Below are 13,859 nucleotides of genomic sequence, written 5' to 3'. Positions count from 1 at the left end.
AACAAATGTGTGCATCGAACAACGCGCGGTCATTTCGCTAATTAAATAACTCGATCGTGCGTGAACGCGTCCCGTTCCGTTTCGTTTCGTTTCACGTTGCGCGGCGGCCGCTCGCGGTTATTCCCCGGCGTCAATATCGACGTGTGTACATGCGTGTGTGCGCATCGCGAAACGCGCTCGCGCGAAAACCAATCCCGTGAAATTTATTCCGCGACCGGGCAATTAAGAATTCACCAATTTCCGGTCGGATAATTGGCTTGTTTTTTTTTTCTCGCGGGGCGAACCAAGGCGCAAAATAAAAATCCAGTCGAATTGTTTTCCACGCGCGTAGATTCGTCGATTTTCCGGTATTTTCGTTTTTCGGCCTGGAATTTCGTTTGGGGTGAGGCTTTTTTTGTTTTAACGGAGCAATACGGAAAGAAAACGAAAGACGACGGTGACGCCAATGCGCGCCTGGCGCAAGCAACCCGCGCTGCACACTCGCCGCGCCGTCGAGCGTGCTTCAAAGCCAGACCTTTGATCACCCCCACGGGGCAAACTCGGCCTAAGTGGGCCGGCACACTCGGATCCAGCGACAAACACACGGCCGCCGCTTTATTTCCCGCGAACAATCGGAGTCCGCGAACTTCCGGTACTTTCTCGAGTTTTCTAATTGCGAAGTGACCACCTCGATTCGCCGAGACGGCCGGGCAAAACAAATTTTACTCTCCCGCTCGATTTTCAACTATTAATCTCGGAGCAAATCAGACATTTCCCATGATATATTGTTTACGAACAAAAACTGATGCAGCTGGTATTCAATCGTACACGGCGTGCCAAAAAAAAAGAACATTTACAAGACGTTTTCGTAAAATGTAATGATAATATCGTTTTCATTTTTAAATTAAATGGGGCAGGAGAATAACTATTCTGGTACGTAAACATTTTTTGGGGGCATTTGAAAAAATTGCAAGAGTCCCGGCGATTTGTTGGCGGTGTCTTAAAAAGATACAAGGGTCCCCAACAATTTTTCGGGGCATCTCAAAAAATCGTAAGGGTCTGAACACTGAACTAGTGTTGCTTTTCTCGAGAATTTGTCTCAGCCGTTTCAGCGAGAGAGTATCGCCACCAGGGCTCGAATGAATTGTAAGAAATGTTCTGATCCTTCCAACAAATTACTGGAGGAGTCTTTGTTGACGTTCTATTCTAATCAGAGACGACTGTATGTAAAAATTTGAAGCAGCGGTTTCGAGGCCTGGTGGTCGCCTATTTTTCCAGTAGCTCGAACAATACTATCGCGGCTCTCCTTTGTACATTATCCTCGCAATCTTCTCGCAGCTTTTGAGCGGCCAGGACTCAGCCCCGAAACGAAGAAACGAAAGGAAGTGCTCAATTAAATCGTTCGTCTTCTCGAGATTAAGGAAAAACGAATAGTGGGACAGAGAGTAAGTGAGAGAAAGAGAAAAGGAGAGAGAGAGAGAGTGAGAGATAGTTGCTCCGGTGCTTTCTGCGAGTGGTCGCTCTCTTAAGCCACGTGTCCACTCGACCACCAGCTGAAGTTTTATTTTTTCCTTGGACCGGAAGTGACGCCGCTCGGCCGCTTCCGGTGTAGAGAGGGCGTGGCATCGAGTGGACTCGCAGCCAATCGGGGATGACGATGATCTGTTTCCTTTTTCCTTCGACGAGACTCGGCTCGTTAATCGAGAAACGCTGACAGTGCATGTATGTATATAATATATATATATATTAATATATATACATATATATACCGGGTGTCGAAAACGGAACACCCCGTGTGTAACGATGCAACGCGTGTCACGCGGACATACTATACATATATATACACACACATTGAATTTTATATATTATATATATATATATATGTATGTATGTATGTATGTATGTGTAACACAGTCGCACGCGGAAGTCGCGCTTTCGCTTCAAGAGAGAGAGAGAGAGAGAGAGAGAGAGAGAGAGAGAGAGAGAGAGAGAATTGAATGAGAGAGAGTGAGCAAAAACCAGATACATTAATTAACAAAAAAAGAGAAAAATATATATATATTATATTATATTATAAAGGTAAATTGTGCGAGTGTGCGTATGATTGTTTGAGTACGTGAGAGAGAGAGAGGGGGATGAAGCATATTCTGTGAACACTGTGTGTCTCGCGTTAAACGTTGTTAGGTTATACATAAAAAAATATTATAAATGTTACACCGTTGTACGTAATGATTACCGGGAACGGGGAGAAGGAGAGGAGAGAGAAAGAAAGTGAGAAAGAGAGAAAGAGAGTAAGAGAGTAAGGGGAAAAAATAAATGAAGCTATGTATAAGAGAAAATTAATTAATGTAGTTAACGATGAAAATAAACGATACGACGATTACTACGTGCTCGTTTACATCCTTGGTGTCCCCTGCTTTCAGAGAACTGATGGCGGAACGGTAATTAAGCTTAGGTCACGTCGGACAGTAACAATATGTCTGCCTTACGTCGGATAGATAGCGGAGAAAAAATTGGCAAAGTTGCGGAGAATATTAATCGAAGTCGTTAGTCTGCGAACACTGGAAAACGGGTGCACCATAGACGTGACGTCACGGGAGAACTCTCTTGGTCCGCTGTAATGCGTACATCATGGTCACCCGATATATCGAACGGAGATCCACTTACAGAATTACTAAATTTTGACTCTGACAAATTTCTCTCATTAGAAACAAATAAACCAGCTAATACTAGCATTTTGACTTTGTGAAATTCCTCTTCATCTCGGGAACACCCGATATATCAGTTTTTTAAAGGCCTTATTATTTTATATAAATGAGGGCAGAGTATAAAAGTCACTATTAATCTTCAAATTAATCTTCAGCCAAATCTTCGGTCAAGTAGATATTCTTTTTTTTTTATTAGGACACCCAGTATATAGTCTAGAGTGGTAGAAAATGAATTTCTATCGCGTGTTTCTTTTTTTTTAATGAGCATTTTGTGGCGAGCAGTGGCAAAGTTTGCAAAGTCGTTAGAATAATTTACAGAAAGTAGAGAAAATGGCAGATCCGGCAAATCGAAAACGATTTGTAATTTGTCTGTTAACTGAGAGGATCTCCGAAGTGGCAAGTGTCAGCTTTCATTCAATGCCATCGAGAATCCAATATTACAGATCCGTGTTTCGGTGGACGAGTCGCAGGTGCAGCGTACAACTTTAATTTCTGCCGGGTTCCTGCAACCGGAAGTGCCTCCGGTGTGTACCGGTGGTGGTTTGACCCCAGAATATTTCCTAGAAAATCGAGAACATGCCGAATGAAAAAATAAAACCATGCAAAAATTAAATGAAACATGTCTGATTCTAACTGATTCGTGCAATGAGAAATAAATTAATATATCAATAGGCTATTGGGACGAAGATTGAAGACTTTAAGCAACATGGCGGCCAATAACGGAGGGAGCTCCGAATTACTGGAGAGTAAATCGAATAATTATCAAGTTAAAACAATAAAAAAAAAATTGAAATAATCAGTGTTAAACTAGTTCACTTTTGTTCTATCGATTGAGCACAAACTTCAGAAACAAATCATCGCCAGAACGATTTCTCAGTTCATAGAAATCTCGAGGTGCGTGATTTTTCTCGAAACATTCCGAGACTTTAATGGCGGCGATTACGTCAGCCACGTGCTCATTATTCGTGCCTGAGACAAAGAGCATAACGAGCATCCTCGATCGTTCAAAATTCCTCGTAACATTTCGAAGAACACGTTCACAATAAACCGCGGAACAATGTTCTGGTCTTTCTAAATGAAATTCGAGCGAAACGGCGGGAAATTTGAATTGAATACCGGCCGAAGTTTCGACACGGGCTGTTCCAAAATGGCGGTAGCGAAGAATAATTCGAAAGGGAAACGCGGGGCACGTTCTCACGTCGAAAACTTCCTCGGCTGCCGCGGGAAGCGTAAATTTGCATTTCAAAGTGCACGACGCGCGCGCGGTGCAACGTGTGCATCCGCGAGCAAGCTTCTCCAGGCGAAACGATAAATGCTTGGAACGAGATAAATCATTCGGGGCGTCCGCTTAACAAAGCCTCGGCTGCCGGACTTTTAACCGTGGAATTTATATTTCGCAAAACTTCGACGATCCCACCGCTTTAAGCCCCGTACACACCTGCTAATCATACCTTCCCGCATTGTTTCATTTCGATCGATAAAACGAAAGACATTACTGAACCCGTTAGCAATTTATTACTATAATACACCAGTGGTCCGTTAATTAATTTTTCCACCTCGCTAAAATTTATATTTGCAACGTAAACATTTTTTTCCATCACAGCCGTGGTGCCGACAACCTAATCCGAAGCACTAGGAGCACTTAGGAGCGAACCATGCTAGGCGTTTCCCTTTCAGAGCAGCTCCTTCAAACTAACGACGATGATCTCGAGATGATCCCCAACGATCCCGTCCTCCTGTAACCGTCATACCCCCCATCACTCCGCGATTACTTCGCCCGGACTAATTAATATCTGCTCATTAGGGGCCAGAAGCTCGAAAAGTTCTGCTCGGATTTATGTATTCGAGCCCGCGCGCCGCGTCGCCGGGAATGCTCGTTAATCTCGCGACGGGCCGCATTAATTATCGAAACACGCCTCCGTCGCGCGAGTCTGCCGGCCTTGAACTTCGCGAAAAGTAAGATGCGGCCGGCTACTATAGCTGAGGACGGCTCAGTGAACGATGCATCATTTCCCTAAAATAGATGCTTGCAGTTGCTGTGTGCAGATTCGCAATTTCTCTTTCGTCTTACATATCTCTGAAACTTTAACATCCCATTGTAAATCTCTGCAGCTTTCTGTGATTCTGTCTGCGTCAGATCATTGAGGTCGCACCTGATGCCCGCGTAACCGATAAATTCACCTGACCCAGAGTCCCGCAGCCTGGACCTTGAACGCTCCATGAGTCATGTCGAAGAACTATGCTAGATCTATGAAGAGCAGCGAGATCGTTGGAGACTAAATAGCCGAGGAACTGGCTCTTCAAGGTCTACGAAGGTCTTCAAAGTTGAGGAGCTCGAACTATTTCAGGGTGGCAGTTACGGGGGTAAGGAGTTGGCTGGCATGTAGCCATCAGGTTCACTTGGGGACGTCTAGTTCAAGGGTGGGGATCTCATTCGGAGTTGCTATGAATTTAAGTTGCAATTTAGTATGACCTGGATCGTGTCTGAACTTTGCAGCGACCTTGTGGCAATTTTTTACAAAGGTCTACTTGGGCTAGGTCAAACACACAGCGTGAAATTAATTTTAGTTTCACGAAGGCCTAGCTCCTACCCTATTTCCAAAGAGGATCTAAGTTCGCCTAAGTTTGGCCAAATTTGGCCTAGCCCATCTTTGTCAAAAGGCTCATAAAATCCCTGCCCAAGTCCCATACGATACTGGCACAGGTCTAGACCAAGTTTATGGTCGCTAACTTGACCTAATCTAAGACTCCACGCCCATCAGGAGCCTCGATCTCGACTAAAAGCATTATGTCCATTCTCATGAGATAAGTGTCATATAAAGTAGTCCTCTGTCACGTCTCTTAACTGGGAGTTCACTCCACCAAATGGGACCCAAGTCCGTCAAACGATTGAAATTTCAATGAAGAGCCCCGTAAACCAGTGAGTGGTCACTTTAGTTTGAGCCTCCGATTATAAGGCGGTTTCGAGAATTTTTTGAAAGAGAACGACTCAGCACTAGAATCCCAAACTTGGCGGACTTATAAACCGACGTTCAGAGAACGTACGCAAATTTTTTTTATACAATAATAACCACTCCTTCCAAAGTTACTGCAAATCTGCTTCGGCGAGAAAAGAATGCAAGATTGAAGACGGCAACCACGCTACACGAATTACGTAAATGGTTGAAAACACGGGAAAACAGTATGCATCACTCGGAAAACCCCTGTTCTTATCACCAAATTTTTTCGCGATTGTGTATGCATCGGAATGCTTCAAAACATACTATTAACCGTGATAATGCTGGAAATGGTCACTGCATAAAGCCACGTGACTTTACGCTTTTTTTTTTAAGACAAACAAATGACACAACGTTTGCGATGTATCTTCGAAGAAGTCGTTTCGATAAGAATTTGCTTCACTGCAAACGATAGGCGCTTAGAATAGGTGAAAGCGGTCAAGAAAAGATTGGTGAACTCTGACCGCAGCGCGCTATGATCGGACTTTTGTTATTAATAAATATAGGGCACTCGTAAGCATGAATCCAGTCTGGTTCCGACCAACGACGTGGCTATTTTGATCTGTCGATTCATCCGGTACACGGTCTCTTGATCTCTCCGTTCGGATCCAGCGCAGTCGGTGTCGCAGTTGCTCGATCGAGATCCAAAGAGCAGCCTAAAATCGATTTATATCGGCAAAATGGTGCCTGGAGGGTACACGATCCCGATTATGGTGACATTCATTGTCGCCTTGATGGATCTTGCAGACGGCACTAAGCCATCCTGCGATGGAAATGCCATGATAAGTGAGTGTTTTACGGTTTCCGACTGTGAGGGCCACTTTTTACCCACTGGTGTGTTTAATATAAACAGGTTAATCAGAAACACATTGAAGTTGCGCGAAGCAATTTGAATAATCGTCGCGGATAAGAACGTGAGTGGACATAAGCTAGCGTTTAACGAGCTTCATTATTCGAGCAACGATGGTTCATGTATCATCTGTTTGACTTGTCAGCAATTCTCGTAACCTTGATTTTTGTTTAATCTCCTCCGACTCCCATAATCATTCGCTACGACTTGTAATTGATGTTCGATCTGCACAAATAGATGCATTGAAGAAAATAAATAATTTTGGTCGCCCATGTAGAACCATAAGTGGAATAATTTAATTCTTTTCGAGCACAATAATTTTATTAGAAGGTGACACGCGGGACCAAGGAGGCAATAGATAATAATGGAAATTTATTTCCTCGTCGATTATTTATTGGACCGAGATAAAGGGGCGACAACATTGAAAGGCGACGAGAGAAAGAACAGTGAAAGGGCGAGACACCGGTGTGTGTTTACCTGACCTAATCAATTCGTTGAATTTATCGAACGGCGCCCGCTTCCGGTCGCCATTGTTCTGCCCCGGCAGGCAGCGAAATTTGCTCGCCGAGAGACGGACAATGAGAGATCCTGTCGAACACAATCACTAACAGATTTCAAATTTATTTCCATAGTGTCTACAATACAAAGTTAACAATATTCTATATAGTAAATATAGAGACTAGTCTAAAATTTGGTCGAAATTCCTAAAGAGTGTTATTTTATTGATTGGAAGTTTATTGCAACGAGGTTACAGAAACCAACCGTATGCTCGCTTTTGCCCATCCCTCGAGTCCTTTATCAAGACTTCGGAACAAAGGGGGATGAAGTTTCGTCAATCTTAACCAACTTTCATCCTCCAGAACTTGTCTGAGCCTCATGTCCCCACAGAATCATCGAACCACCCCTAAAACTCATCCCCTAACACCACCAAGTCCTACAGAATTTAAAAACAAAACTTCCGCCAACTCCCCTGGGGAATAGAATACTTTTCGTCGCAGAAAGAATTATATAAATTATCCAACCATGAAACACAGGGAAACACAGGGTAAAACTCACCAGAAAAAATTTGTTCAGTACAGAAAAATTATTCCAATCGACCACCAATAAAACGCAGCAGTAGAAATAGTAAGGGTTGGGAAATGATTTTCTATCGGACCCGACATGGCGATTTGGCCAACGCGGGACACAATGAGAAATCGAACGGGGCGGAGAACGAAGATTTCTAATTTATTTTCGGGCACCATCGACCGCGACTTTCTGGTCTATGTAAACGATCGTGCAGGTCTATCGGTTTTCGGCCGGTGCATTAGACCGGCAGCAATGGAAATTGACCGGAAAAGTTTGAACACGCCGACCACTATTTATTTAACAATCGGAGTTCCCACGAAATCCATTTAATCGCGGGGCCACGAGACACAGAATGGAGTTAGCAGGTGTCGGTCCGAATCGTACGTCGTCGGCGAAGCCCTGCTCATTTCCGGTGCAAAAAGAAACCAAACGGACACGCGCATCTTCCCCCCTTCCTCTTCCCTCCTATTTCACTTCTCTCTCATACATTTAATTCGCTCGAGGCCGTCTAATGACCGCCGATTTGCTGTTTGTCGCGAAATTTAGGTGTCCCATAACAACTCCAATTTTGTTTTCCGATAACCACTTACTCCTCCCATAGATTTCGATGTGTTGATCAGGATGCTCGGAACCATACATTTCTATCATTTTTAGTTGCTGGGAAAATCAATTTTGAAGACAAAATCGAATTTTTAAGAGGATTGAGACTTGAAGAATTTTTCTCGATCAAAATACGAACGCTATGCTAATAATTTTTCCGTAGAACGGTTCTACAGACTCTCCTGAGTACAATGATAAATATATATATATTTTTTTGTTATATTATGAACGTTTAAATACATAGGTAAAAGAGGGCACTCGCTCAATTTCTCGCACGCGCGGGAAATTCAAATCGGATAATTGTAATTCCGCTATTTCTTGTTCGGCACACGGATTTCCCGTGATTAAACAAACCGGCCGGTTTTAATTCGCTGATCTAATCGAGCATGGTGGCCGCGCATCCATCCATCCCCGGCTATTTTTAGAATCGAATCGATCCTCCCCGGCTCCTATCGAAATGTAATAGATTCCAATTTTCTCCCCGTAAATAATGTACGAGCTGAATTATTCATGTGCGCGGCCCTGGGAAGTAGTCGAACGAAAACCGGAGCAATAAACCTGTCCCTCCGTTACGACTATTTTTTTTCTATCACCTTTCTCACTCTCTCTCTCTCTCTCTCTCTCTCTCTCTCTCTCTCTCTCTCTCTTCTGTTGCTCAATTCATTTTTTCTCCCTTAACCACGAGAATCAATCGGTCGTCCATCTTGTAAACTGCTTCAGGCACTTAACCGGGAAGGCTGGAACAGAGCAGCAAAACTAACGTCATTTTCGAAAATTAATTAACCCCGGTCCGGAAACGTTTCGTTTTTAATTTTTAATTGTCCGATTGCAAACGACTCGTTTTACATTTAATGTTTCTCGTAAAATTATTATCGTACGGTTCTGGCTCGCATAAATCGCGGAAACAAAGGCGGCCGGTCAGAGAGTAGGGCCGGTTGGCAAGGAAGGAAACTCGATTGCTGATCCAGTCTGCGACAGGGTGGAAATTTGCATAAGATTGCAGGGGGGTGGTGGAGGATAGAAGGGGTTGGATGTAGAGGCGAACAGCCGGAACCTCGTTTTCGTCGGAGGAACTAAAAGTTATTAAGGGGAAAGAATACGGTGGAACTAAAGTTTCCCCTCCCCCCGTTCATCCCCTTTCCCACACCCCCGGAAAGACAGAGGGAACGTCGTTAGAGCAGATTCCGTGAAAAGTTTTCCGGCGAGTTGGGCAATTTAGCGGCTCGAGAAAACGGATGAAAGACTGACGAGGAGCGAACAACGGGGGTGAGAAAATGGTGTGGCGAAGGACAGACTCTCCACGAGGACCAACGATGGACATTCGATTTCCCTCCGTCGCGAATTATCTGACTATCCGGCTGCATAATAAATAAAGCAACTCGTCCCTTCCTTTGTCAGTCTAATAGAGAGGAGAGGCCGTGTGTTGGCGTTTCCATAATAATTCGTAGCCGACGATCTTCCACAAATCTTTTGCTGCGGGTATTCAGATCAGATTCGAGTCTTCAATTTTCTTGAGTGAAATCCCTTCTCCCTTGAGTAGAAAAGAATCCCCTGTTTAGTATAACATGCAGTGTTATATATAATTATTCTAGTACAGTTTGTTTATTGAAATTGGTTTAACAAATGGAGATCACTACAGAAACATTTTAAACGATAAAATTTGATTCGACTTTATTGAGAAATACTGTGATTTGCCCTAGGCAACAAGATTGCCAAAACCACCCCTATTTTGATTCCTCTACCCCACAGGTACTGTACTAATACTTTAGGATGAAAGGGGATGTAGTTTATTCAATCCTGAATGACTTTCACTTTCTAGAAGTCCCTGAACTTCCAACCCCAACTGGATCGTCGAACCTCCCCTAAAACTCCCACCAACGCAAACAATTTAAAATCAAAAGAAATTTCGTCAACTCTCAAGAATGGAATAATTCCTGTTTTTAGACGATTTAATTTATTCAATTGTAAAATACGGGGTTGGGAAATAGGGGTTGGGGGTTGGGAAATCATCAGCCCCGATCTCAGGAATGGCTGCCACTGCTTGGAAAATACTTCCTTGAGGTCCGAGGCAATCGCAATTGAATTATCGGAACGCTTCAACCCCCGTCAACCCCCGTCCCGCGGACAAATGTAGAAAATTTCCGTGAAATATCCGGCGACATTTTTCATGGAGAACCGTTTTTAGAAAGCGGCGGCTTAACTTGCAAGGATAAGCAGGATATTCTGGACACGCATAACGAGCTGAGACAGTTCATGGCTGTCAGATTCCAGCCCGGACAGCCGCAGGCTGCGAATATGCGGGAAATGGTGAGTAACCCGTCGCCTAATCATCGTAGTGAATCTTAACTGCGCTTATAAATTGGCCGCGAAAATTCACGCAACAATTCAGCCTCGTGAATCTTATTCTGAGCTCTGTTTGTCTCCTGGAACCATGACTGTGATGATGGCGGGGCTGTAGTTGAAATAGTTTGATGAAAAAAGATTAGGAGAACATATTTTATGGATTTTTAAAGCAAGCAAGTTTTCAGACTAGAATTATTTGGAATTGAAATTGTTGTGTGCGTTGTGCACATATTTTTTAACATAGGGCGTTGTTTTTCAGTTCTGGGACGACAAATTGGCAAACGATGCTCAGAGATTTGCAAATCTGTGTCCAGATGCGTATAGCGGTTCAGAACACGACGGTAAGTAACATTTCCAACCTCTCCACTACTTTATTGCGTACAGGGTGTTTCATAAAACATGAGTCTCTCCTAAAGAAAGCAAAAGTAAGGAGGGGAAAATGTATCGAATTAATTAATGTGAGAGTGGGTCAGAAAACATTTTTACAATTTTTCTCTCGATCTGACAAATTGAAAGTTGTGTGTAATATTGATGAACAACAGATAGATTCCCAGTGAGTCAGCTTATGGGAAAGGCGTGGGCAAAAACTGAGCAGCCATACGGCGACAAGCAAATGTGGCCTATTCATATTTACAAATGGTTCAGTCTGGTGCACAAATATACAGGCATCTACAAGTCTGAAGTCTCCCCCTTTATTCAGGTGAACGTTCGTTAAATTGTCGAAAAAATGCTTTCTTCGCGAAGTGAATGAAGGTTCAAATCGTGTTTAAACTGGTTGCAGGTCGTGTGGGCTGACACGTACCTCGTGGGCTGCGGGTACTCGAACTACTACTCCCCGAAGAGTGGCTATCAGAAGAGACACATTTGTAATTACGGCCCTGGGTGAGTCTTTCATTTTTTTGATTTTGGCCAGTTCTGTAGAAGCCTAAAAAATTATGTGAGATAGTGAAATTACCGACATCACACATAAGTCACATAATCTCCTATAATTTTTCAATGACCAATAGAAATGCGTTAAAATAATGCCCACTGCTTCCCACCTGAAATCACATTGTGAAAAATCGACTCTGCAGCACAGGGTGGCTTTATCTTTGACCTTTTCGTTGTCATACATTTTTCAAAAAATTTGATTGCGCGATGGGAGATATTTCTGAAGCGGTCGTGGAAAATACTCGGCAATATGGTGAGAGAGGGGAGGGAGGCCGGAGTCGGCAAAAGAGGGGAAAATGAGGGAAATCTGCGGCGCGATATTTCAACTTTTCGACGTGTTCCCCAGCAGCCGCGGAAAAAGAAAACGGAATGCAACGTGCATTGAATCCGGCCGGAGCTTCCATAAATTTTCTCCGTTCCTCGAGTATTTCCTGTCAATCGGTAGCTTATTACTGTCGACAAATTGAACGCGTCGTCGTCGTCGTCATCGTCGTCTGCAGGCTGTCGCCATTTTCCCCTCCATCCCTTCACCAGCCGGAAAAACTCTCGACCCGCCATGGCGCGATACCGGAAATATTTATTCCCAATTTTTATCCAACGTGACCGAAAAGAAGTCGAAATAATCGATAGAAAGAAACCAGACAATTTTCTTTTAGATAACAATTCCAATAAACATTATTAGATCGTGTTATCGAGGGTGAGTCTTTCGATTATGATTAAAACTTGTATGCCATCGGAAAATTTATAGAAAAATTGTTACAAGTATTTAGCAACCCTTGGCTGTGAATCGTAAACTAAACAAAAATTATTATACACATATACTTTTTAAATATAATTTTTTATGCTTTATAACTTTCATCGAATTTATTCAGTATACATAACTTAATATACCTAAAAGATTAGTACACATTAGAAATGCATACAATTTTCCCATAATAATTGGATATTCATTCAGCAATAAATTATGAAATATTTATTTAATATCATTCGCTAGCGACAAACATTTTGATAAATGTGGGGAGGTAATTTTTTTAAAGGAAGAACGACATGAAAAATATGTTTAATATCGGTAGTTGGTAAACAAGAATGGAACAGTTCTCTCAACACTCCGAAGAACCGGAAGTGAGAGCAGGATGTTTATTTACGGGTACTTTCACCGTCGAAAAGTTCTAACGCGCCGTGACTTTTTCTATTCGAGATAAATCATCTCACAGCACGGCTTAAGGGTTATGTTTTCATTGTTGTGCAGTTTCAAAACTGACGGAAAACCTTACATATCAGGACCACCTAATTGCAGCTCATACGGGATGACCGATTCGAGTCGATACTGGGGACTGTGTGGTAAATTTCAATCTATTCATTCATCTTACTGTTTTCGACAATATCACCCTCCCTTTCCCTAAAAACAATCCTACTTTACTACTCGACATCCTTTCGGAAAAATATTTATTTTTCGGAAGAGAAGGATTGTAAATTTGAACTATTATGTTTCCCCAGTTAAGGGCTCTGACTGCGACCTGGAAAATCACTTTACTGATGGCCTTATTGTCAGTTAGCATACCAAGAAAAAAATATAATTCGACCATTGAAGTTCCTCGTCCAAGAAGATTCGAGACAAGAGTGCAAACAGAAAGTCGTCGCATTTGGTACAGTGTTTCTCAAACACAAATTCTCCGAAAATTATCTGTACGATTATGTTGTTGAATTTCTTTTTTCCCCCCAATTATTTGCATAGCTTCAAATCCTTTTAATTGACCAAACGAGGTGCATATCGTCAATTGAAACACGTTGTTTGTCAAATACTAAAGAGGTCAAACAGGTCTGTTTGAGAGGCACTGTTCCAGTGAACCATTTCTAGTTCGCGAAACATGTCTGCGTATCGTAGCGTGTAGTTAACAAACGAAAGTTAAGGAAGTCGGTTGAATAAGTTAGAGGGCCAGCGTTGGGAAAAATAAAGCGTTGAAAAGACCGTAATCTGGCACCAGGGGATGAACAGGAGCTGCAACATGGTGGTAGGCTGTTGCACTCCGTGCACCATGCATTTCTCATCGCGTCCCTTACGTGACCCTGCCTCGTATAAATATTTAAAAGCTGCAAAGATACGGTGCACGCTTTTTTTCCTACTCGACTCCCTTCACCCCTCGTGCTGGTTGATTATACCCGACGCTGTTTCGATTAATTTCAGTTGTACGAGGAACCTCTCGGCGTCGAAATGTCTTTATGTACGATAACTTTGGCAGTATCGCATTGATATTCTCGAACGTTTATCGAGAAAATGTTGTAGTAACTTTGAATAATTTTAATAAATGCGTGCAATATGATTGACTGGCTATTTTTAATTTCCTAATAGAATGTTGTGATTATTTTCCTACAAACCTAAATGAT

General features: G+C 42.7%; 1 protein-coding gene across 1 annotated transcript; it reads left to right on the top strand.

Annotated features, from left to right (window-relative positions):
* The first annotated feature begins 6,225 nt into the window (after window positions 1-6,225).
* On the top strand, window positions 6,226-13,795 carry LOC143359388 (venom allergen 5-like). The gene is made up of 7 exons (XM_076797311.1): window positions 6,226-6,469; window positions 10,387-10,508; window positions 10,804-10,885; window positions 11,087-11,244; window positions 11,326-11,426; window positions 12,724-12,815; window positions 12,972-13,795. Exons 1-7 carry the CDS (start codon window positions 6,364-6,366, stop codon window positions 13,028-13,030), a joined length of 720 nt encoding a protein of 239 aa, XP_076653426.1. The 5' UTR covers window positions 6,226-6,363; the 3' UTR covers window positions 13,031-13,795.
* Window positions 13,796-13,859: the final 64 nt, after the last annotated feature.

The sequence above is a fragment of the Halictus rubicundus genome, chromosome 11, assembly GCF_050948215.1.
Source record: "Halictus rubicundus isolate RS-2024b chromosome 11, iyHalRubi1_principal, whole genome shotgun sequence".
Lineage (NCBI taxonomy): Eukaryota > Metazoa > Arthropoda > Insecta > Hymenoptera > Halictidae > Halictus > Halictus rubicundus.
Note: the sequence above shows the minus strand (reverse complement) of the source record. Positions and strands in the feature narration are given on the sequence as shown.

Bases quoted from the DNA above. Each gene is read 5' to 3' on its own strand.
- LOC143359388 (XM_076797311.1), top strand. From the start codon at position 6,364: ATGGTGCCTGGAGGGTACACGATCCCGATTATGGTGACATTCATTGTC. The intron at 6,470-10,386 runs GTGAGTGTTTTA...AACCGTTTTTAG, and splicing joins CGATGGAAATGCCATGATAA to AAAGCGGCGGCTTAACTTGC. The intron at 10,886-11,086 runs GTAAGTAACATT...GATGAACAACAG, and splicing joins TAGCGGTTCAGAACACGACG to ATAGATTCCCAGTGAGTCAG.